The sequence below is a fragment of the Corylus avellana genome, chromosome ca1 (genome assembly GCF_901000735.1).
Source record: "Corylus avellana chromosome ca1, CavTom2PMs-1.0".
Lineage (NCBI taxonomy): Eukaryota > Viridiplantae > Streptophyta > Magnoliopsida > Fagales > Betulaceae > Corylus > Corylus avellana.
In genome coordinates, this window is record NC_081541.1 from 46,078,523 (window position 1) to 46,103,271 (window position 24,749).

Sequence of the window (24,749 nt, forward strand, 5' to 3'; positions counted from 1 at the left end):
CCACTTATTCGGATCGCACTAGAAAATCACACCAAACTCATCAAGGAATTCATGAAAAATACTTGTTTATTTCTTCTTCTTTCTTTTTTTTTGTTTTTTTTTTGTTTTTGTTTTGTTTACAGTTGTTCATCCTCCTCTCATTTACAAATTTTTCCTACTTATACATCTTTCTCGAGATTCGTGCTAGGATAGCACCTGAGCACGACATGTGTCGCCTGTGGATCGAAGGCAAGGCGAGCAGGTGAGGTCCGCTTGACTCTTGTATGGTCACGATGACCCTTTTGAGTATGGCGGGGCTTCGACAGGACATGGGCGTGACATAATTCACCTTATGTGATAGATCATTTATTCAGATTAGACGTTTACTTTCTCTTTTATCAAGGCCGATCGTACCTCGCTTGACAACCTCATCCCACGATGATGGTGTTGGACTTGGGTAGCAACGAGCATGATATGCAAACCCGAACCTCGATATGGGCCCCGAACATCGATATTCCATTATTCAAGGCGGGCATGAGCATGTGTTGCAATGGGCCGTTTGACCTCGCGTATTTGGACTGCTGGGCTGGTCTACACTGCAGACAAGACTTTTCAGGCCGCGGGTGTCTTGGGCCTTGCGAATGGTTTGGGTTTTTCATGGTCTCAGCTATTTCAGGTTCAACGACTCTTCTGGTGGGCCGGACCTTAATCTAACACCAATCATCTTCATCTCCCCTTTTTCTCTACCATTCTCACTTGGATTCTCCCTCATTTGAAGGGGAAAATAAAATAAATAAGCCTTCCTTCCCCTTTGTTTTTCATGTTTAAATAGGCTCAAGAAGGTCGTTGGGGTTGAGCTTGATCAATTGAGTCTTACTTTCAATCTACCGAGCGTGCATTAAATGCATAGTCACTTCCCGCACCCCACACATGTGAGTTTACCATTGATTTCATTTGGCGTGTGTAGACTTAGACGCATTGAGATGCTCTCTTCAGTCAATCAATCTCTCATCTCGATTGATCGAGATCACCGAAATTCAATCTCGGTACAATCTCACTTTATATTCTCTCTTGCTTTTGCAATCGGCGACCACCATTGCCTTTGCCTAGCAATAGCGGTCGACCTCACAACACCACCGCTATCAACTATCGATGACTGTCACTAGAGCATTTTCAGCTTCTAACGAAACACTTGAAAATGTTTTTCAGGTTGTTTTAGATTTGCCACTAAAAAGGGTAAATTATCTAGTTTTCATTGAACATTTTCGGACAAAAAACATTTTATATCGAAACAAATAAAACCTAAGACATAAAACATGTTATGTCCAACATTTTTCTCTTCAAGTTCCTCTTAGCGAACATTCACACAACGACACACTTAGGTACTATCCCTTCTTCCTCACCAACCCCATTAGCAAACAAAATATTTTTCAGTACAAGCCAAATAACGATTTTTTTTTTTTTAAAAAAAAAAAAACAGTTTGCGAAGAAGCAAAACATGCAAATTGACTAAATCTGAATCAGCTAACAAACACAAAAGTGCAAACTTTTGCGCTCACTATATAGCTTACTGGGCCGCGGCTAGAGCTCACTCTGTAGGGGTGTCAACCCGGTCCGGTTTTTCGATTTTTGGCCAAAATCGGGGATCGGAACCGGGGTACTCGGTTCTTGGATTTGGGCAACCGTAACCGAGATCTGGGACCCCGGTTATCCCGATTATCGGTCGGTTCCAGTTTGTATCCGGTCCGGTAACCGGTTTTTATATATATTAATTCAATTACCTAAAGTGTACATGTATAAAATTATATATTAATTCAATATATATAAAAATATTAAAAAATATTTTTATATATATGCACCCGATTCCGATAACCCGATAAAAACCGGGTCTACCGGAACTGGGGTACCCGGTTTTTGGTTTTTCCAAACCGAAATTGGAACTGGGTCCTCGGTTTTTGGTTTTCCAGTTTCCCAGTTCCGGTTCCGATTCCCCTGTAATTTTTGACACCCCTATCACTCTGACTGTATTCCCACATACTTTTCTCTCCTCTCTTCTGTCCCCATTTATAGTGTCAACGATCCACCTCCTCCCTAGTGTTTTAGTTCTCATGTTCCTGTTTTCTGCATTGTTTTATTTGAAAGTGTTTTTGAAAAAAAAAAAAAATCAGCTAACAAACGTGGCCGCTTCCTATTGCCTAATGACTTTGACCACTCCCATCCTTTCCAAAAAGACTACCATGTCAGCTGCTCATTGGTCACAAAACCACAACCACATCATACCTTCCCTTACACAATCCCCAAACCCCCTCTCCAAAACTCCGCGTTTCAAAGCACAATACCTCTCCTATCCCACCAAACACAGCCTAACATGGCCGCTTGAATTTTAAAAAAGAAAAAAGAAAAAAGAATCCCGAATCTTGGAAAATAATAATAATAATAAAAAAAAAGAAAGCCGAGCGAGTGCGAAAGGCGATCCCTAACTCACACACACTCAGACCCAAACCCAAAAAAATTTTCAAATTCGCCAAAAATTTTTGCTCTACATGGCCTTTCACGTCGGTTGCCCAATTACATGGTACCCCTCGCTCTCTCTCCCTCTCTAATTCTCTCTTCACACTTGCACACGCACACTCTCTACCGCGCTTCTCTCTAGTTCTCTCTCTCTGAAGCTCTTTCTGTTTTGCAGCCGGCGAATCTGTTTCTGTTCGTTAGGGTTTCCGCGGGGGCTTCACAGCGGGAAGGGCAGGAATGACTTTCTGCAGGAGGTTTCTAGGATCGAGGCGTTTCTGAGAGACCCATGGGGGGCGAGGGAGGAGGGGAAGGGGAAGCCCGGGAGAAATGGCACCGTCCAGGTGCTGGTCCCCAGGGTCACGCCTTTGCCGCCGCCGCCGGAGGCTGCGGCGGCGGTCGCGGAGAAGGGGGTTGGTGGTGGCAGTGGAGGTGGAGGTGGAGGTGGAGGGAGTGTGGTGGACGAGGTTGCGGCGGCTGCGTCCGCGCAGAGCAAGCGTATGGCGCTGCAGAAGAAGGCCGCTGCCGCGATGGTCGCCGCCGAGGATTATGCTAGGCGGTTCGAGTCCGGAGACCTTGCTGTTGCCGCTGTGGTGAGGGAGCTTTCTTGCATCTCGATTGGTGGATTTGAGTTTAATTTGTGTGTGGTTTGTGTTTGAATTGTTGTGGAGTGAGTTGGTGGGGTTGATTTTGGGCGGTGGTTAGGTTTGTCAATTTGAGGGGATTGGATTTGGTTTGAGCTTCAATTTTGGATTTCTAGCTTAAATGGTCTGTCCAATGGTTTCTGTGCGTGTTTTTGTTCGGATTTTGTCATAATTTTAGCTTCGAGTTTTTGTGGAGTGAGTTTGTGGGGGGGCATTTTGGGTGGTTAGGATAGTGAATTGCAGGGAATCAGTTTTTAAAAGCTTTAATTTTGTATTTTTAGTTTTTGTGGAGTGTGTGTTTGTGGGGTTGATTGGGCGGCTGGGTTTGTGAATTGCAGGGAATAAGTTTTTTTTTTTTTTTTTTTAAAGCTTAAATTTTGTATTTTTAGTTTTCGTGGAGTGTGCGTTTGTGGGGTTGATTTGGCGGCTAGATTTGTGAATTACAGGGGCTTGGGTTTGGTTTAAGCGTGAATTTGTGTTTTTAGTTTATGTGTATGAAATAGGTTATACAATAATTTTTATGCGTTTTTTGTTTGGATTTTGTCTTGATTTTATGTTATTAGTCTTATTGGATTGTGAGTTTGTGGGGTTGGGTGGTTAGGTTTGTGAATTTCACTGGATTGGGGTTGCTTTGAGCTTGAATTTTAAATTTCTAGTTTGCGTTTGTGAAATAGTTTGTTTCCTTTATCATACTTTTCAGAATGTAGGGGGATTTGTTGTAGTTTGGCTGTTCAATGCGTACAAGTTGAATTCATGCTTTTTTGGGTTGACATGGTTTATGTGGTGTCATGCAGAAGTTTGAAACTGTGTAATGTTGGATGCTAGGGAAAGTTCTTTGTTAAAAGATTTGGGTGGGTTAGTATTAGCATTGACAGTTTATTTAGATTTTTCTTGAAGGGAACCGAATGTTGGAAAGTTTGACTTGATTGTAGTGCTTCCCTATTGCTAGTTTTGCGGATTAATTATTGCATTTTATTCCCTGAAGTTTGGTGTAAAATTTCCTTGTGTTAGGTTTTCTGAAGCTTGAGTTTGTGAACTATAAAGTTTATATGATGGTGTTTGATTTTGCCCCCTTTGCTAGTTTACGAAGCCCATCAGTAAAATTTATCACTGCATCCCTTTTGATGTGTGTAATGTCCTCTTTTCTTGAGGTAAAGGAAACAGATATTTGTTACATAACAGGAAATCGACTTGCACCCTATATTTTGGAAGGTAAGGTCTTGAAAACAACAAATTTGCTTAATCTAACGAGACACTACACGGAATAGAAATCTTTCATGTGGCCGTATAGAATGGGGTTTGGAAACAAAGTGGTTTTCATTTTCTTTTGCAATCAGTTTTGTTACTCCTTTTACTTATATATATATATATATATATAAGGTTTTGTTACTCCTTTTAATTTGCTATGGCATGGCCATTATGGCTCGATGAGATTAAAAAACATTTTAGCTTGTTTTTTTGTGGATTTTTATGGTGGCAATTTGGGTTTATGGTGTAATGAACCTTTGAAGGCCTTTTGTTTTCAATGTTTATTTGTTCATTATGTTCTTAGTTCTTGCTGTGGCTATACTGATTGGGTTTTTGATTAAACAGGATGCCTCAGGAGCTCATGTTGGAGAGGAGCAGGGTCAGTCCAATGTGAATGTAATGTGCCGGTTGTGCTTTTTTGGTGAAAACGAAGGTAGTGAGAAAGCAAGAAGGATGCTTCCATGCAAGAAGTGTGGCAAGAAGTACCACAGGAGCTGCTTGAAATCTTGGGCTCAACATAGAGGTAAGATTTAGCGGCCAAACATATCTATGGCGCTCCTACCAATACATTCTCTCATTTGTGGGACTTGTTGCAGATTTATTCCACTGGAGTTCATGGGTCTGCCCCTCTTGTCGGATTTGTGAGGTAAAAAATGACATGCAATATTAGTGAACTCTTCTTCTTATTCGTGCTTTTAAGTTAAAATGATATGATGCCACACTCCATATTTGTGGCCTATGTTGAACTATGTACTTATACTGTACTAGCAGAATAAAATGAAAACTCAGTCATGAGTGTGAGAAATAAGGTGCTGGGTTTTAATGCATAGCCATGAATTTAAAGCGTTATTCTTTTCCCAAATTCACTTTCCTCTATTTCAGTACAAGAATTTTGCCCAAAATGATAATTTCTACTTGTCCAGCATGGATGTCCGGATTGACCTTACTTTTGGGGTCATGACTATGACTTTGTTAGGTTCTGGGGATCTGGTTGTGCTATTTCTTAATAACCTTGTTCAGTAAATTGTATAAATTCCTGAAGGTTAGCATTTTTTTTGCCTTAAATTGTTTTCCTCATGGATTGCCATTGAGATCGTGTGCCTTGCCTATCAAGTTATTCATATCTGGTTGTTACATGGTGCTTTTGCACTAGATAAAAATTCATTACTTGCTGCGTGTAAAGTTGGTCTAACATGTGTATACTTATTATTATATGATCTTACACTTTCTTGCCTTTTGCTTTATCCAGGTTTGCCTAAAAACTGGAGACCCAAATAAATTTATGTTCTGTAAAAGGTGTGATGGCGCTCACCATTGTTACTGCCAGCAGCCTTCTCACAAGGTGGGGTGTAAATTGCTTGTTCCAAAGTTTTATATCATCATTAAAAGAGCTTGCTTATATTTGTTCATGGATAATGCAGAATGTCAGTTCTGGACCTTATCTGTGCCCAAAACATACAAGGTGTCACAGCTGTGCCTCCACTGTCCCTGGAAATGGCTCGAGTGTGAGGTATTGATTGTTTTCGTCAAAGTTGACACATGATAATAGGGTCTTTTCTGTATTTTATGTTTAATTAATTGTTATATTGTTTTGTGATGACTGAAAGTTCTTTAGATCTTAAGGTGTAACAGCCGTTTTGCTTCTTTTTGTTTTTAATTTTACCATCCAAGTGATAGTAAAAAATATTTCTAAATGTTTTACAATGCTCTCCAATCACCCTGAAACTTAGCATTTCCTTTGCTTTTTAGCAGTTAGATTCATGATTTGCCTTTTAACTTTACAGGTGGTTTCTGGGTTACACTTGCTGTGATGCATGTGGAAGATTGTTTGTAAAGGGGAATTATTGCCCTGTTTGTTTGAAGGTATATTCTTGTATGATCTTTATGAAGTTCTTTCAGTTTATTCATTTGCACATTATTGTTTTGGTTGTATACTGCATAATGTTTTTCGGGTAGATCCTATGTAATGAGGGGGAAAAGTTAATGTGTTCTAGGGGTACGTGTATGTATCTAGCCCAGGAGTACTAGTTGAAACAATATTTCCTCTGGCCATGAGAATGTCCACCTTACCAATAGAAAAAAAGAAAAAAACAGTACATGTATTTATGTAACTTGATTAGTGATTATCCAAGTGCACATTTGAAGAAAAAATTGATTAGTGATTGAAATATGTTATTTCCTTTTTGCTCCCTCTCCTTCCCTGTGAGTTCAGATACATCTGATACTTTTTTGTGCTTAAAAAGAAAAAAAAAGAACTTGACTATGTGCGTTGGTCCAATTTTGCAGGTTTATAGAGATTCAGAATCAACGCCAATGGTTTGCTGTGATGTTTGCCAGCGCTGGGTGCATTGCCAGTGTGATGGCATCAGGTTCACTTCTGGTTCATTAAAAAATATACTTGATATGTTTGGTCTCTATCATTGTGTTCAATTTCAGTTTTCTGAGGACATATATGTTTGGTCTCTACCACATTCTCCTTTCGATATTTCGTTGAAAGCTATATATAATCTCCCCTTTTAGGTTCTGTGATTGAAAATTACTGGAATTTTTCTTGTTACATCCAAGTCCTGACCCAAACACCCCCTCCCTGAGGAAAATGCATCCTTTGTTTTGAAAACTAGCACATTAGGTCTTGTTAGGCTTATAACATCTGTTAGATCCACAGAGTAACTTCCGAGCATGCTATTTACTGCCTTCAACTGTCTTTAAAGTAAAACATAATAAATCTGTAATTTTTGAGAAGATGCTAGCTAGTATAGCTGATAAAGTCTCTTGGCACGATATATGGAATCAAATCTCATATTCACCAGTAATAGAGGGGTTTAAGGGAATATTGCAGCCCCAAAAGATTTGTCTGCTGCTTTTGCACATGCTTATTTCCATTATGTCAATTTCAAGTTCAAGATTTATTTTGTGGGGCCCAGGTGAGATGTCCAGTTGAAGCAAGATTCCTTTTGAAGTGGGCCTGTTTCTATTTTTTCTTAGTTTTTAGAATCATGTGTCCTTGCCTTGGAGGTGTTCCTCGTTATCAAAAAAAGAAAAAGAAAAAGAAAAAGAAGAAGACGTTTAAGGTTTAGGTGAATCATTTTTTTTTTTTTTTCATTTTTTAACTTTAAGATACTAATTGCTTGTTTCTGAAAATACATTTTGCAGTGATGACAAATATCTGCAGTTTCAAGTAGATGGAAATCTCCAGTATAAATGTCCCACATGTCGTGGGGAGTGTTATCAGGTTGGTTGAAAAGTGAGAGAGTTCGTCCATGTGTTTTATACATTTGTTTTAGGGGTCGTTGAATTTGACTTCTGTTTTTGTACTGAAATTTTATGTCAGGTAAATGGTATCGAGGATGCTATTCAAGAGCTTTGGAGAAGAAGAGATGAAACTGATCGAGATTTGATTGCTAGCTTGAGGGCTGCTGCAGGTTTGCCCACCCAAGAAGAAATATTTTCTATTTCACCTTATTCAGATGATGAAGACAGTGGTCCTACGAGATTAAAGAATGAATTTGGGCGGTCCTTGAAGTTTTCTCTCAAAGGGTTAGTTGAGAAGTCACCAAAAAAGAGCAAGGATTATGCAAAGAAATCTTCGAATAAAAAGTATGCCAAGAAAAAAGTATATGAGGCACCTTTGGTTGGTAAAACTGAATCCCACGAGAGTTTTGAAGGACATAATGACGCCCAGTCTTTTGGATACAGCTTGGATGATGACAAGAGTGATGATAAGCAGTTCCAAAGGAAGGAAGGATCAGAAAAATATTCCCTTCCTGTGGCTGGAAGTATGAATCACACCGATGGGATTTGCTCAATCAATCAGCCAGGGGTTTTGAAACACAAATTTGTTGATGAGGTGATGGTGAGTGATGAAGATAGGGCCTCTAGAGTTGTTCGGCTCAAGCCTCATGGGTTGGATACTGGAGAGGACTCTGGAAAACAAGCTAGCAAGTCAAAAAATGTGAAAGGAAAGAAGTTAGTTATCAATCTAGGTGCACGAAAAATAAATGTAACTAACTCTCCTAGGTCTGATGCTTCAAGCTGCCAAAGAGAGCAAGATCTGATGACATCCAATGGTAAGCTTACAGCTTAAAATTTTTCTTTTTCAGTATCCTCATAATTATCGTTAGACAAGAATGATTGTTATGAATCATTGGATGGGGATGATAGATAGTGCGTGTTTAACAAGAATTTGTCGGTATTGCACTAACTTTTCTTAGTCCTGTTGAGTTTAATATAGTTTGTCATTCAAGGCTTATGGTTATGGTGCGGACTATCTTTACTCAAGTTTTTAGCGGATGATTGATAACAGTTAGTCCTTGTGGTTTTGCCTTTGATATAAACATCTATAAAATAACTTTTAAACTTTTAAACTGCTGGTAAATTGCTGTTAAATTTATGTTTATGGCCACCGCCCGACTTGGTCATTCTCACCATACTTCACCTATTTAAATCTCTTCATATGCTTATTGTTCTCTGCCATTTTTTTCTTTGGCAAATTTCGATGAGTGATTTTACTTTCAACATTTTGTTTTCCTGAATATTTTCTTTTAGGCTCTCCTTTTGCTGGTTCTATTGTTTAGCCTTTACTTCACATCGTTTGCATGTTTTCTAACATAATTGGTTTGACTTATCTTTAGAGACTAAATATTCAGTTTATTGAAAAATGATAAATAGTACTATCTCCCTGACTCTTCTCTGGCACGACTTATATATGCATATTAATGGACAGGCAGTGTAAATACAAGCCAGTGGAAAACGAGTGACAAACCTACAGTGGATAGATATGCTGGCAATGCTAAACTCGGTGATGGTAAAGGTCGGAGTTTTGATTTTTGATTTTTTTTTCCTCAATAAAAGAGTGTCTCCTCAACTCCTTGTTCCTAAAACTACATCTGATGAATCTGATATTTCTTTTAAGTTGCACTAACAAAAGTCATTTGAACTTTCTGCAATTTGCAGGAGACAGAACTGATACCTTTGGCCAATTGAAACTTTTGAAGGTTGGTGGGAAAGAAGGAAATTTGCTAAAATTAGGAAAAGTTAGACCAGAAGTTTCTGATGTAAACCCCAAATTTGGCAGAGGTAGTAGCGCTGATGCACATGAAACTATTACTCAAGAGCATACACGTATTTCATTGGGAAAGAGAAACAGTGAAGGAAACATGGCTACAGATGGGTCTTTAGGTGAAGTAAGAGGTAGCAAGGAAGTATGGGGAAAGCTATCAGAAAGCAAGCCTGAGATGTACAATGAAGGTCATGACGATTATGGTCAGACACCTGGTTCACAATCTCTGCCAAAAGATTCCAAACCTTTGCTGAAGTTTAAATTTAAGAAACCCACTCTTGAAAATCAAAATTCTCCTCATCCTGAGGAGGAGAAGAGTTCTGTCAAGGGCCAAAGGTCAAAAAGAAGGAGACCATCTCCCTTGGAGAAAACATCATTTAATGAAGTTGAAGATACGACGGTGTCACATCAAGACAATTTGATGGATGAGATCATGGATGCTAATTGGATACTGAAAAAGTTGGGTAAAGACGCAATTGGAAAGAGAGTTGAAGTTCATCAGTCATCTGACAATTCGTGGTGAGTTTTTCTTTTCTTTCCCTTTTTTTCCTCCGTTGTTGGGTGGGGGAAGGAAATCATGGTGAAGGAAAATAAAGACAGCAGCCTACTAAGAACAGTGTGTTAGTTATAGGCCGAATTTGATCCTTTTTTTTTTTTTTTTCAAGCAGAAAACATATCTGATGGTTCTGTCCTACAGTAGGAAGTGGAAAATTTTGGGTTGGATCCATGTTGAAAATGGTTGAAAATAGTCTAGTTTGATTTCTCAGGTCTACACTTTTCTACGCCTGGTCACTTGGATCAATTGAATCCTTAACACCCCTCCACCTCTTCATCCTTTGGCCCCAAAAATAGAAGGAAAGTCATGTACTCTTTCTTTATGAATTTGCAAAAAAAATCCAATAAAATTAAAGAAAAATGAAGTGGATGATTTGCTATTTCAGCCTATTTGTGTTGCAAGTGTCATGAAAAAATGAATGATGAATCCCATTCTTATTTAAATCCTTCAACGGCTTGATTACTTTGTTAGTGACTTCTGTGCATTGTGGATTAAATTATTTGTCCTTAATACTTTTATCTAGGCACAAAGGAGTGGTTACCAACATAATTGAAGGTACAACATCATTAGCTGTCACACTAGATGATGGTAAGGTGAAAACCTTGGAGCTTGGCAAACAAGGGGTTCGCTTCGTTCCTCAGAAGCAGAAGAGATCGAGAACATGAGGGCCGTGCTCTTTCTCGATCAGTGTCTATTTTGTCTGGAGGCTTTCTTCCATTTTAAAGCTGAAGAGGCAGTTCTCCATTCCCCAAGGCCTCAAGAAGTTCAGAGTTTTGTTCTTCTGGTTGCTTGTTGTACTGCTGATGATATTCGTTCAGCTAGGGTTTATTCTTCAAGCTAAAAAGTTCTCCCATATTTCATTTCCTTACATGAATCTGAATACACTTGATTCTTAGATGTAGCTTTGCTTAAGCTGCCACTTCTGTGTGGAACTCGGACATGTAGGAGAGAGTCCATTGTAACCAAGTAGGGGGACTGAAAACTGTTAGCTCCTGTTAGCGAGTACTTTTGTGAATAACATACTCCATTTATTAGCATAATTAAAAGGATTGAATTTATCAAAGATGCTAATGAATAATGATATCTTCCTCTTCCTACTTAGTGAAGTTGATTTTTTTTTCCTCATTTTATTGTGGAATTTCTGTGTACCCTATTATTATTTATTCCAATGAAAACAATAATTTTGTGAGGATTTTACTGAATATGCATCGTCAAATTTTATTGACAAACAGCCAAGCTTCAGTACTTCTAACTCATAAAGGGTGTTGTTTTAAGTGTTGAACTCATTACTATGTTGCACAGCATGCCAAAAGGTCAAATAACATGAAGTAGTGTAAATGGGGCTGAAGACTGAGAATGTAAGAGTTGCTTGAACTAAGAAAGTGGAAAAGTGACAATATTTTGCTGAGAAATCCTAAAAATCTCACTTTTATTTTGTTTTTATCTAACTTTGTCGATGTAGCAGTGTTAATCTATGATTATTAAAAAAAAAATTAAAAAATTTAAAGGCTATTATTCTTGATTTTTTTTGTTTGAAATGTGTGAGGACATGGATTCCTTGTAATTCTCTGCTCGATTTGTATAGCAAATGGGAAGAAGGAGAAGCACGAAGCATAGCGGTGGGTGTGGGGCCCACCTGCCCGGAGCACTTGGACCTCACATCCCTCTCCTATCCTTGCCTATTTTTATTTTTGGCAGAAATCAAACAAAAAATTTCAAAGGTAATCCGATTCTAATGCATAAGTTGTCCGTTTTATGGTTGTGGTACGATGGTGAGAACCTTCGGTCTAAGGTTGTAACCGGTCCTTTCACTCATGTCTTTAATTCCACCTTTGTGAGCATGGGCATATGGATTCAAGTCTCTTTTATTGAACAACATTTGTGCAGCTGCAACAGGTTGCAGATGGTGACGAACATTTTGTTTTTGTTGTTTTTTCTTTGGGTTTACAGCAGTGCTCAAACTAGAAAACAATCAACAAAAACAGGACGACTGCTGAGCTAAGCTAGAAATACTGGCAGCATTAGTCCCACATCGATAACGCAAGTTGGAGTAGAGGCGAGTGTGGTGTATAAATAGGAAGTAAGGCGGGCATTTAAACATACTTACCTGGACGGGGTCGATGGGCGATCAATAAGGCCCATGGCCTAGGCTAGTGACCTCCATTGCACTTGGGAGGGGTGCTCGCCTAAGGTCTGCCCAAGTGGCAGAGCCTACGTCATAATTTGTGATAGTGGGGGCCTGCGTTCGCGCGGCCCCCGCCTATGTTTCAGTTTTAAACTTTGGTAGGTGAAAAGTCTTCAGTTTCCTCTTTTTTGTTTTAAATTTTCCTCTGCTCTCTGAAGATCATCTTTTTAGCTGTCTTTATTATTATGTGATAATTGGTTGTTATTATATATAATAGGTAATTGAAATTAATCAAATACAAGGAAACGGGAAGGGTTACACGGCAAACCCCTACCAATAATTTTTTTTTTTTTTTTGAATAAATATTAAATTCATTCTTTAGGGTAAATAATGATTTAAAATAAGAGAAATGCTTTTTTAGTGTTGTTTTGGTGTATTCTCAACTGTTCTTTCTTTAGGGTAATGAATAATTTAAAAAAAAGAGAAATGTTATGCATTTTTTTAGTGTATTCTCAACTGTGATGTGACTTTTAAAATTATCGTTAAATTTGAGATTATTATTATTGATTTTTTATTTATTAGTGATTTTAAAAGTCACATCACAATTGGGAGAACACCAGAAAAATACTAGAAGAACACCTAGCATTTTCCTTAAAATAAAGGTCTAAGTTAAAGATTTTAATTTCCAATTAAGAAATAATCAAAATTCGATTAGTACGTTTTCATGCTATTTCGATTTGATTTTTACACTTTCAATTGACATTAGGTTTTTGAGTTTTTCTAAAGTTTTAAATAGGTCCCTCTATTATGTCAATAAAAATGATCAAAATATTCTCATATATATATATATATATAATTTTTTTTTGAAACAAGAAAAGAAAAATAGTAAAAAATTGTCATGAGTCCCATTTTTTTTTTTTTCTTAAGCAAATAAGGAAAGAGTTATATGATTAAAGCACCGAAAATTGGGTGGGTTTCCCACCGTTAGACTTAAACTGAAAATTACAGTGCAATTGCAAGCAATATAAGGAAAAAGTAGAAAATGAGTCATAAAATGACCTGGTCCTCTCAATAAGGGCCGCAAAAAACAATTTAAACACCTAGACAATATAAACGAGCCCTGATTCAACCCTACCTAAACACCTGCAAGATAAAAACAACCACCAAGAGGAGGCTGTGGTAGAAATTAACTCACAACCAAAGCTGTGGGTTTGGTGAGCCAGAGCTAGTTGGTTATCCAGGCTAGCATATTGAATCTTTTTATTGATATCATCATAACCCAATCCAATTGTTGGTGGCGTAGCAATAATCCGCAATAAAATCTTCACTGAAGTCATGAGTGAAGTTAATTACAGCTGGTTATCAGGATTTTGCAGTAGTAACCATTCCCACCCAACAAATGGAAAGGGCCAATGGAGGACTAATTTGTTTGCTGGTACACCCACCTGCCCGAATTCAAGCCCTGATGTCAGTTTTCAGGCTTATAACTTTGCTCTCTTGGATTTAGATTCTACAACGCAACAAGTGGTCCCGTCTTTGCTGGGTTTTGTCATGTACTCATGTTGGAATTAGTGATCGGTCGAGTGGTAAAATATAGTCGCAATTTTCTGTATAGGCTTAACTCATGTCATAAAATTAGTTCAATAAGAGAGGATTGTCAATTTCTTATAAACATGCACAAGTAATGTGAGATGAGTAGTATGAGCCCCGTTCGTTCTGTGGTAGAACTTGATACCATGAAAAAATTCATGAGCTTAATTTATCTCATAAAACCGGTTCAATAAGAGAGAGTTGCCCATTCTTTATAAACATGCTCTAAATCTTGTATACAGGCAATATGAGCATTTCTCAACAGACACCTTACCAAATCACGTAAATCTGTATCTCGACTCTCTCTTGATTTTTTTGTTTTCGATTTCATATTATTTACCAGTGTCCTGCATGGTAACACCAACCCATGACGTGTAATCCACGACCCATAATAAATTATAACAGCAAAAAGATTGAAAGAGACCGAAAAAAGATATAACATGGATGGTCCCGGGTCTCCTCCACTAATGGCCCTTTAGTGTCCAGAAATGGACATATGACAGGCTGTTTTTGATAGAAACCACTGAATACGTACTTTTGATCAGAACGATACTGATGATTTTATTCCACAGATGTAGTGATCATATCCTCCTTTTTTTAAAAAAATATATATATATTATTTATTTATTATTATTTTTTAATTGAGGCCAATGTGGTTGTATAATTTTACTCTCATATCCCCCTAATATTTACTTCAAAGAGCGTGTTTTAGACTAGAACAAATTCAAGAGTTAATCGACACTGTTAATCACAATGGGATAATAACAAAATCTAAAGATAACAATAAGATGATATAACAGTATAATTTCTAGCATTATTCGAAAAGAAAAACATACTTTTGCATTACACTACTGCTCAATTTGCAATTAGAAATAGAGGGAGGGAGAGGGGGACCAAGGTTGACCATGGTCCCCCAAAATAAGGAAAAAAGAAAAAGAAAAAAAAAAGAGTAAAGTCAAGTTTTAAGTTTAGTCATTTGGGTCCCCTCCAAAAAACAATTTGGGTCTATTTTTAGATTTTTTGGCCATATCCAATAAAAACTTTTGGCCCTATTCTTAAATTTTTTTGGGTCATATCCATTAAGTTTTTTTTTTTTTTTTTTTTAAATTTTTGGTCCTTACTTTCAAGTGTCTATTTTTTGGCCCTTACTTTCAAATGCTCACTTTTTTTTGGCCCTTATGGTAGTCTTTATTTCATAAAAAACAACAAAATAATTTTTTTTAATAAAAAAATTCTAAAGAACTGAAAAAACATTTTGGTTGCCCCCTCTCATAAAATTTTCTGGCTCCGTCTCAATTTGCAAGGTTTTCCAATGTTTCAAAATTTGCGATATACCCTACCAATCTTTCAAGCACTTTCACTTAGCCCCTTATTGTTAAAGATTTTTTCTAACGCATCACATGACCACATGCATATGACAAAGTGTTCAATATATCCCATAAAATTTATAAAAATATAACCACGCTGTTATATTAAAAAAAAAAAAAAAAAAAACTTTGCGAACATGTTGGCGGTGAGTCTTCTCATTCTCTTTTTCATGTTACTTGAGATATTTTTGTCATTTTAGGTCAATTGAAACACAAGTAACCCTTCTTTCACGATTTAACATAAAATTTTAATGGAATAGTAGTTAAAAAGGCTTGGCAGATTGATAGAGTACATTGTAAATTTTACAAATTCGAGGAATATTACAAATTAGGTGATAGCGAACAATATGATTAGTTACTTAGTTAAAAGCAAGAGAGTGGCCCTGCCCCTCCCAAAAAAAAAGGGAGAGTGGCATTTGTGCATATAGATTATAGATGGGGGTGGTTGAAGAAGAAGATTGAGGAGTATAAATATCTTGGATTCACATTCAAGTTTACATAGAAAGATCCCCTTTTCCCCTCTCCCATATTGAATAGAAAAAAAAAAAAAAAAGTTTTTCAAAGAAAGAAAAAGAACAAAAATGGAGGAAGAGAAGGGAGTGGTGAAACATGTCTTTATAGCAAAGTTCAAGGATGGAACTTCACCAGCCCAAATTGACCATCTCATCGGAGAAATGGCTAACCTCGTCAACCTCGTTGAGCCAATGAAATCTTTTCAATGGTAACCTTCTCTTGTTGATTATTATCATTCTTTGCTTCTTTAGGAAATATGAATATGGGAAAAAGAAATGTATATAAAAATATTTCATGTTGGAGTTTCATATATATGTGATGGAAAATTTCAAATTCCCTAAAACAATTAAGTTAAGTGCATGATATAATATAATTGGACTCAAATGCATAAGTTTAAGTTTTTAAATTAACACTTTTTTTTTTTACGAGTAAAGCAATCTCGTTAGAAAGCGCAGAAGGGGTGTAATTTGTGTTTTAATAGCATTTTTGAAAGTTTTATTAGTTTTTATACTTGTAAAAAAATCTCTAAAAAATGCTATTTGTTGCCGATTAAGTGTTTGGAGCCCATAAATTGACCAACATTCTATAAAACGAAAATAACTACTAATGTTTCAAAAAAAAAAAAAAAAAAATCTTTGATAATTTATTTTAAGGAGCCTCATATAGGAGAAATTATAGATCCTATTTTAAAACCCCAAAAAGTTAGTCTTATATTATGTGGGTGGATTGTCTACCTTGAGTAGACAGATTATAAAGGTATTTTATGGATGTTAAGAGTCTATTTGAGATTGCGCTTGAAAAATAGAGTTTTTAATTAAAAAAACGTTTTTTTGGCAACAACTTTTGTTAAAAATGCGTTTTTGTCATTTTTTAAGTAACAAAAAATAAAAAATAAAAAAAGTACTCTTGAAATTTTTTATCAAACACACCAACTTTTGTTTGCCACGGTTTTTTAAGTATTAAAAGTATTTTTTAAGCTATTTAATGTAATCACAAATAGGCCCTAAGTCCCGTAATACTTTCTTGTTAGGTGAGATTGAATTCTATAAGTGATTTTAAAGAACTGAATTGTAAGTTGACTATTCCATGTCAATTTGATTCTGAAAACCCTTAAAACCTCCTTTTTTTTCTTTTTTTTTTTGTTTTTCCTAAAAAAAAAAAACTTCAAATATAAAGTTTGAATGGCCAGATGTAATATCATGGACCTACACAAACTTTCTAGACAATATGTGTTATTTTTTTATGCTTATTTATAATTTATTTTTGCGCATATTAATAGTTATAAATATTACTTTATTAAATATTCAATATGTTAAAAAATTGAGTAATGTTATTTAGTAGATTGCTATATAACTACTATACAATTTGATAATGTGGTAGTAAAAAATTAGTCATTAAATAAGCACATGTAAAAAATAAAATAAAAAAAACCAATGGTTGATTTTCATTGCCACATTATTCCAATTATATTACAGTTATATAGCAGTTTAATAAATAACATTACTTCTTAAAAAATCCGTGGTTCAACTAATGACCGAACTATTGAACCAAAGTCAGATTAGTGCTTTTTACAACTCTCCTTGTTTGGTACTTTTTTTTAGTAGCTAACGCAATAGTGCCACGTCAACATGAAAAACGAGAGTTATAGGTCTAGCATTTTTCATTACGATAAATATATACGATTTATTTGTTATATTTGTTTGATGTAACAGGGGGAAGGATGTGAGCACCTGGAACAAGAACCAAGGTTTCACTCATGTGTTTGAATGCATCTTTGAGAATATGGAGGGTGTCTCAGAGTATGTTGCTCATCCTGCCCACGCTGAATACGCAAAGGCTCTCCTTCCTAACGTGGAGAAATACCTGGTGTTTGACTACAAAGTCTCTAGCTAAGACACTCATCTACAATCCTGCTGCAGCTTCATCATCTCTGAACAGATTCAACTCGTTTGATTTGATTGAACATTTGTCTATGCATCCGCAATAAAATGCAAAGCTGATGGCGATGAAACTTTATTTATTTGAATTTATTTGAATCTAAGTGTGTTTCTGTTATTCATATTTCGATTATCATAATATTTAAGCGGGGGTTGTTCAATAACCAGGAAAATGAGAGAACGGTGGCGAAATTAAAGGCCTTCTTTCTTCAATGCCCTATTCCAGTGGATGGCTGCTTATGAGTGTTTTCATATTTCTAGTTTTCTCGACTTTTTGATTTTTGATTTATTTATTTATTTTTGATTAGGTGTTTTTCTTATATATGTTTGTTAATAAGAGATTTTGTTGCTTTCCAAGCTCTTCCTTCAATAATGCCAATTTAGGCTGCAATTCACAACAAAAAAGGACATCTTCTATCAAGGCACTTTAGGACACCCAACCCCTTGTCCCTTTATCGCCAAGTGATACGGAAACACTCTCAGAAATAGTTTTACGTTAGGCGGGTGGATTGTCCAAATTGGGTGGATGAATTATAAAGGCGTTCGTTGGTACTAAGTCCCACATTAATTAGTTACTAAGTGAAATTAAATTTCATAAGTGATTTTATAACTATTCTTTTTGCTAAGTAACTATTTTTCTGCTTATCACCAATATAAAACCTTCAATCCGGGGGAACCCAATGCTTGAAAAAAAGAGTTACTTTCAATCTCCCAAAAGCAAACTGTACTTCCACACTGTTCTGTACTAGAAAAAAGTTTGAACTTCTCTTTGTCTATGATTGGAATTGAAACAATTTTTTTTTTTATAATATTTTTTCTTGTGAAGGGGAATGTTGAGAGTTCTTTATTGTATGCATTATGCCTCATCGTATCTTTCACACACCAGACTGGTTCTTAGTGCGAACAATTAGTTCTAAGTGCAGCTTTGCTCTCACAATAATCTAAGACAATGGATTTCATTTAATGTTTCATTTGTCCTATAATTATCAGAATGCAGCATATTTATTTTGTGCAAGTCACATAAATTGCAAATGGTGAACCTGGCTCAGGATAAAAAAAGGAAGAACCTCAATTCACATTCATTTCTGCAGTCAGGAGGATGCCTAAAGTAATGGAATTTTAAAGAGGGAAAAAATTGTGTTAGAAGGGTAATATTCATTCAAGAATTGATAAATTTATACAGGTGGAGGTGGCAAGTCTAGTAGGAGCCAAAATCCAACACAGTCATCTGAATCCAAGTCTTCTTGAATGGCAAGGAAATGTAAGCCTCCACTGGCTTTCTTTGCTGCTTCCCAAGCTTCAGCTTCATTTGTTGTTACTGGAGTTTTCTCATAGGTAGCGTAAACATACCGAGTAGAAATTCCAACAGATAGAAGCAAGCAACCGCGGCTGATGTCAGCTTCAATTGAACAGACTTCCAGTCCATTCATCCAAGCTGAAAGAGCAGGTTTTTTTAGAATGATACTTCATAGCCATTGGATCAGCATAAAAGCGTTTAAGACATACTTGGAATGAGATGGTAGATTGAAGAATTATATACCACAATCATTATGAAGTTGGAGACAACCATTATATTAACGAAGGGATAGTTTACCTGATGAACAAGTAGTGAAGTGAAAGCTCAAGGTCGTTACCAAACAAATCCGATTTCTTGCTTGAATGATATAAATTGGCTAAGAATTTCATCAAAAGAACAAGTATGGCAACAAAAAATGGCATGGTTCTTCTATGTTAGAATATAAATCAAAGCACAAATTATGAGTTTGAACATTGTTTTTATAATTCACCTTCTATTTCAATTAAATATTTCATACTGGAATTAAGTTTCTTAAGACAAGGTGCACATTGTAGTTGGCATGCTGACAGATGTAGGATATATTGGGAGATGGTTTCAAAATGATGTGAAAAACATATTGGTATTGTATATAATGAACCAAATAAAAGGAACATGAATTAGATGAAGATATAAGAGGAATATACCCGCCAAAGGTTGAGCACGCGAAGACGCGACAGCCAGTCCCGGAACCAATGTCTTGTCATCAATTTCAATCCCCAGTAAATCCAAATCTAGACCTGCACCGAACACAAATTTCGTCTCCAAGGATGATATCTCCTCACGAATAGCTGAACAGAGGAAAGTAAGATCAGTAGAGGCTACGGAAATGCATTACAAGAGCAAATCATAGCAATAGCATTGCCTTTTAAGTGAGATTTGTACACATCACAGTAGGTTTTGTGAAATACTGCCATGATGACATTGCCCCACATTAAAATTGAACCTTCAGAAGCTGCTGCTGTGAATGTACCTGAAAAAGGTAATTGGACAAATGCCCATTTTTCACCAAACAGATTCTCTGGGAGCTCCATTGGGAAAGGGTTGTCTAATGCTAGAAGTGGTTTTGATCCCTTCTGAAAACCGGGATGACGCTTGTATACAGTCTCATAGCGCTCTTCCAGCCAGAGAAGTAGGGATAGACACTGAGAAAATATCAAGGCAACCCCAGTAAGTGTAAATATAGATCAAGCAGTTTTAACTAGAATCTCAGAGCCAGTATTACCATAGAAAGTAAAAGAACCAAAGTATCCCCTCTACACTAGGCAGATAAAAGGGCATTCAACTCATGCCTCCTCATGTACTATTGCGTGAGTTCGAATCTCCGCTATGGATAATTTTTACATATGCTTGATTAATATTAATTGCCTTGGATTTCCATTGATGTCCTGGTGAGACTGGGTCAGGTTATGACTCAGTCGGACTTGAGGAAGCGCCTATGGTTTCCACCGTCTAGGCTCTTCCTGTGCGGCTCTCAGCAGGTAGGTGCTACTATGGTCATGTCTAAGTAAGATAACCACAATTGGTCTCTCCGACTTACCCTTTTTAATTAAAAAAAAAAAAAAATCTCTCGTGCCTCCTCACACTAGTGGAGTTACAAAATCAATACTAGTTAACAAGGAATATTCCCTCACACGTGAGGAGAAGTGTTAGAATATGAATTAAATGATTAAATTTACCCTTTTGGGATAAGTGTTCAATATTGATTTTGCAGCTAGGCTTTTTCCCCAAAAGTCCATTCGCAAGTATCAACTAAACTAATCATGAACCCCAAGTAACGGCCATCAGAGAATTTGCAGCATATTATGTTTGAGATTTGTTTCTAATTGTCTATGCTATCCAGATTCTTTCAAGAAATAGTTCATCACTTGTCCAGCGGGTTTATAATTTCTGCTGTTATATATCCTCCATGCATATTTAGCACAATGTGATCAAATTCAATAAAAGTTACGATTTTCTTTTTTCATCATCTCATCCTAATTTGCTCTTAGCAACATGGGAGCTAATTTGGTTTTGAACTCAACACACAGCAGATTCAAGTAAAATAAAATGAATTAAAATTTGACAGAGATAGAAAAGTAAAGCATAGACATAACGAAGCCATACGCACCCGTTTACTTGGAATTGGTTTTATGCCAAGCTCCCTACCCGCTTTTGTTATAATTGTCTGCATCTGTGACCTTCAAACCAACAATTAACCAATTGTTAAAGAAATTGATCAAAATACACAAATAATCGTGTAAATCCTACAAAATTCCTACATATTATCAAACAATTCACCTAAAGAAGCGGATTTTCTCCGGTAAAGGGATGCCCAAATCATCGGTTATAGATACAATAGCATCCTTCAAAGTGACACTATTGATAACATTGTTAGGAAAATACTTTGTGTATTGAAGTGAAAGAGAACTGTCGCATACAACAAGCTCCCACAGCTTCTTCCCTCTGATATCAAGTATTGGCCTAGAGCAAAAATCCAACTCCCACTCCGAAATGCTCTCGGGATCGGTTTCGGGATCAAGATAGCTCAATTCTGCCGTTGGGTCGTCCTCTTCATCATCAACTTCCACTTCGTTTGGTGTAGAAACCGAGCTTTCAGACCGGAAAAGGCCGAGTTTTGCTTGGTTTTGTGAAGGTTTTCGGAAGAAACTACATGATATTTTGATGGGTTTTGTGAGGGAGATGAAGTTGGAGAGGGGTTTGTGAGGGGTTCTGATTCTGGTGGTGTTGAAGCTTAAAGTAGCCATGGAAGTACTCTGTGTAACTGATAAGAGAGTGTGAGACATACGAAGGAAGACAGGTAGGAGGTTATCTTCCACCACATATATCCGTTGGAGATAATGGGCCAGGCTTGATAAAATGTAATCAGCAGATTTGAAGCCCAACCTCAGCCCACTTTAATATTAAATCACCAGATATTTTAAAAGTGGCGCAAATCTGGGCCTAGACAGACATGGACTTTTTTAATCACACTGAGAATAGACAACATGTGAGGCTGCTCTAGTATATCTCGGTCCTAGACAACCTATGGCTTATTTTAATATAAAGTTCAAGTTTAAACTTAAGATTTTGACTTTAATATTACCTTAAATTACTACTTATCTTAAAATTTTAAACTAATACTTTAACAAATATCTACATTGTTTCCTTGCCCTTGTTGAATAAGGGATGAAATGGAGAGGTTTATTTCGTAGTCAATATTTTATTTTGATGCATTTAATGGTATAACTACTTTGTTTAACAATAGAAGGGTTAAACACCTTTTACTCCATGTGGTTTAACTACTATTTTTGTTAGGGTTTCTGAAAGTGACGTTGAGTGCCATTTTGTAGTTGCCTAAACTTTGTTTTCTTAACTAAAATCTCTCTTTTTTAAAGTTTTAATTTTGATTTCAAGTCAAACCTCTCTCTTTGTCTCTAACGCATTTCCGGACCCGGCCAGTAGTCCAAGCACCATTTAGGATCTATTTGGAATTGTACTTGAGAAATATAATTTTTTAGTCAAAAAAAACCTTTTTTGGTAAAATCTTATGCCAAAAGTGAGTTTTGTCAATTTTTGAGTAAAAAAGTACTTTTAGAATTTTTTTTACCAAATATGTTAATTTTTGTTTGACACAACTTTTTAAGTAGTAAAAATACTTTTTAACCTTTTTAATGCAATCTTAAAGAGACTCTTACTTGGCAAATATGCATAGACTAATTTTACATTTTTCTCAATAATTTACAACCTGTACATGTGAAATTATCTTATGTCCGAACATAGTTTTTCTTTAAACTGGGTTGGAGGAACTTTCTTCAAAGTCTATAAAAATGACATGTGTCCATTTTTTTTAATAACATGTGAGATGCACATGAGTTTTTAATGTTATTTATTCTAACTTTGTCCATACTATTAAAAAAACATGTGCATTACACATGTTTAAATGACACATATCATTTTTATAGATTTAGTTGAAGGAAGTTCCTCCAACCTAATTTAGAAGAAAATTATGTCCTCTTTGTCCCCATGACAATATCTATTAACTAATAAGCTTTTATGCATCCAGTGAGGATTGATCACATAAGCCAAACCAAAAAAAAAACATTTTTTTTTGGACTAACATATTTGTATTAAAAAAAAAAGAAAAAACCTTGAAAGTTAAAATTTTAGTTATGTCCCTAACTGCGTATAATTGTCTTCATACAAAGTAAGAAATGGGAAGATGAAAGGGGTTATGTTTGTTAAAATAATTTTTGTTTTTTAATTTTAATTTTCTCGTTCTCAAAACAAATCACAAACAAACAACATAAACACAAAACAATCATAAAAACTCAAAAACAATTTTCACGATTTTTTTTCTTTTATTTTTCAATAGTAGGTCTATAGTAATTGGTATGGTGCTCAGGAAAGAAAAAAGGTTTAAATTATGGTAATCCTTCTAAGTTTTTTTTCCCTGGTTTTCAAAATTATTTGTAACTTTCTAATTAATTACATCTGTCATCTGTTTCAAAGAGGTAATTGTTGGAAGTCCCATATTTCTTGGGTATTAAAGAGATGAGCCATTTATAAGGGTGAGAAGAAACCTCAATTTTTGAGTTGTTAGGATCGCAGTGCACTTGCGCTTGATTGCATAGCTGCGGTCGATCTCCCTGGAATGGGTGCCGCAAAACATAAACATATAAGGCTTACAGGCAGCTATGCGCTTGATCGTTGTTAGACTACGCTCGATCGCACTGCCGTAAATTAAATTAGTTTCGCGGATAGAAACAGAAACGGAAGAAAAAAAAATTAAACAAAAATAAACAGAAACATAAAATAAACAAAATAATAAATAATAAAAAAAAATAATGAACAAAACAGAGCAAAGAAAGAAAAATAAATAAAATAAATAAAAGAATTATAAACAAACAAAAACAAAGAAAATAAAATAATCAAAATTAAAACAGAACAGAAATAGAGAAGTAAATAGAAAACAAAATATATATATATTTTCCATTTCTGTTTCCATCCGCGAAACTAATTTAATTTGCGGCAGACTAACGACAATCAGTTGTTTTTTTTTTTTTCCGCAAACAGTTTGTGTTAGACGAAATGGGAAGGTGAAACACGCTAGACTACCGACAATCAAACAATCATTTTTCTCAGCACCCCAGAACCACAAACTCCCGGCCACACCAAACCAAACTTTCTCGGCAACACTACTCTCTCTCTCATCCAACTGCCACCGCTCTCTCCTCTGCTCTACAACACTACATCAACTCAGATAACCCTTCCCATGGCCAAAAGATACATTCCCATATTCTCAAAACTGGGTTCAGGCCTGGTACCAATATCTCAATCAAACTCATTATATTGAATTTGAAATGTCACTGTCTGAAATATGCACGCCAAGCGTTTGATGAATTACCTCAAAAAACTCTCTCTGCTTATAATTATTTGATTGGTGGGTACCTCAAACATGGGCTGGTTTTGTCTAGTGAGAAGCCTGATGGGTATACGTGCCTTTGCCAGTTAGTTTAGGAAGACAGGTACGTGCCAGATACTGAAATCTGATATTGAGCTGGATGATGTTCTTTATACAGCACCTGTGGGGTGGCTGGCGAGCTACCCCTAAACCACCATTTTTTAATTTTTTTCTCAAAACGACGTCATTTTGGGGGCATTTTTTAAATTGATTCTCTTTTTTTTTTTTTTTTTTTTTTTTTAAAAGGGGATTTTAATAACTTAATCTCAAAAAATGATGTCGTTTTGCATTTTTCATCCAATTTGGCAGTGTTGGCTAACAGAGTGGCCAAATTGCAACTGACTGGTAGTTTGGAGACTACTTTATTACATTTTTTGAATATTGGAGGGCCAAATTGCAACTAGCTGATAGTTTAGGAGGCCATTTTATATTTTTCCCATATTTTTA

General features: G+C 36.1%; 3 protein-coding genes and 1 non-coding gene across 4 annotated transcripts; 3 read left to right on the forward strand and 1 right to left on the reverse strand.

Moving 5' to 3' along the window:
- The first annotated feature begins 2,424 nt into the window (after nt 1-2,424).
- LOC132185945 (uncharacterized) lies at nt 2,425-11,095 on the forward strand. The gene is made up of 13 exons (XM_059599767.1): nt 2,425-2,554; nt 2,666-3,080; nt 4,725-4,902; nt 4,976-5,025; nt 5,629-5,721; nt 5,801-5,889; nt 6,164-6,242; nt 6,666-6,748; nt 7,533-7,611; nt 7,711-8,446; nt 9,103-9,189; nt 9,333-9,957; nt 10,518-11,095. The coding sequence occupies exons 1-13, from the start codon at nt 2,523-2,525 to the stop codon at nt 10,657-10,659; spliced, it is 2,688 nt and encodes an 895-aa protein (XP_059455750.1). The 5' UTR covers nt 2,425-2,522; the 3' UTR covers nt 10,660-11,095.
- Nucleotides 11,096-12,093: 998 nt separating this feature from the next.
- Nucleotides 12,094-12,254, forward strand: LOC132168250 (U1 spliceosomal RNA). The gene has a single exon (XR_009438775.1). It is a non-coding gene; the product is annotated as a U1 spliceosomal RNA (small nuclear RNA).
- A 3,339-nt stretch (nt 12,255-15,593) lies between these two features.
- On the forward strand, nt 15,594-17,650 carry LOC132167690 (stress-response A/B barrel domain-containing protein HS1-like). The gene is made up of 2 exons (XM_059578700.1): nt 15,594-15,797; nt 17,302-17,650. Exons 1-2 carry the CDS (start codon nt 15,658-15,660, stop codon nt 17,480-17,482), a joined length of 321 nt encoding a protein of 106 aa, XP_059434683.1. The 5' UTR covers nt 15,594-15,657; the 3' UTR covers nt 17,483-17,650.
- Nucleotides 17,651-18,583: 933 nt separating this feature from the next.
- Nucleotides 18,584-21,637, reverse strand: LOC132189487 (protein TAB2 homolog, chloroplastic). The gene is made up of 5 exons (XM_059604233.1): nt 21,140-21,637; nt 20,970-21,039; nt 19,833-20,004; nt 19,507-19,650; nt 18,584-18,961 (listed from the first exon to the last, which is right to left on the reverse strand). Exons 1-5 carry the CDS (start codon nt 21,604-21,606, stop codon nt 18,702-18,704), a joined length of 1,113 nt encoding a protein of 370 aa, XP_059460216.1. The 5' UTR covers nt 21,607-21,637; the 3' UTR covers nt 18,584-18,701.
- Nucleotides 21,638-24,749: the final 3,112 nt, after the last annotated feature.

Coding starts and splice junctions, on each gene's coding strand:
- LOC132167690 (XM_059578700.1), top strand. CDS start 15,658: ATGGAGGAAGAGAAGGGAGTGGTGAAACATGTCTTTATAGCAAAGTTC. Junction 15,798..17,301: donor CCAATGAAATCTTTTCAATG/GTAACCTTCTCT, acceptor TTGATGTAACAG/GGGGAAGGATGTGAGCACCT.
- LOC132189487 (XM_059604233.1), bottom strand. CDS start 21,606: ATGGCTACTTTAAGCTTCAACACCACCAGAATCAGAACCCCTCACAAA. Junction 20,005..20,969: donor AACCAATTCCAAGTAAACGG/GTGCGTATGGCT, acceptor ATATTTTCTCAG/TGTCTATCCCTACTTCTCTG. Junction 18,962..19,506: donor GCGTGCTCAACCTTTGGCGG/GTATATTCCTCT, acceptor CTGCTCTTTCAG/CTTGGATGAATGGACTGGAA.
- LOC132185945 (XM_059599767.1), top strand. CDS start 2,523: ATGGCCTTTCACGTCGGTTGCCCAATTACATG. Junction 5,890..6,163: donor GGAAATGGCTCGAGTGTGAG/GTATTGATTGTT, acceptor TTAACTTTACAG/GTGGTTTCTGGGTTACACTT. Junction 6,243..6,665: donor ATTGCCCTGTTTGTTTGAAG/GTATATTCTTGT, acceptor CCAATTTTGCAG/GTTTATAGAGATTCAGAATC.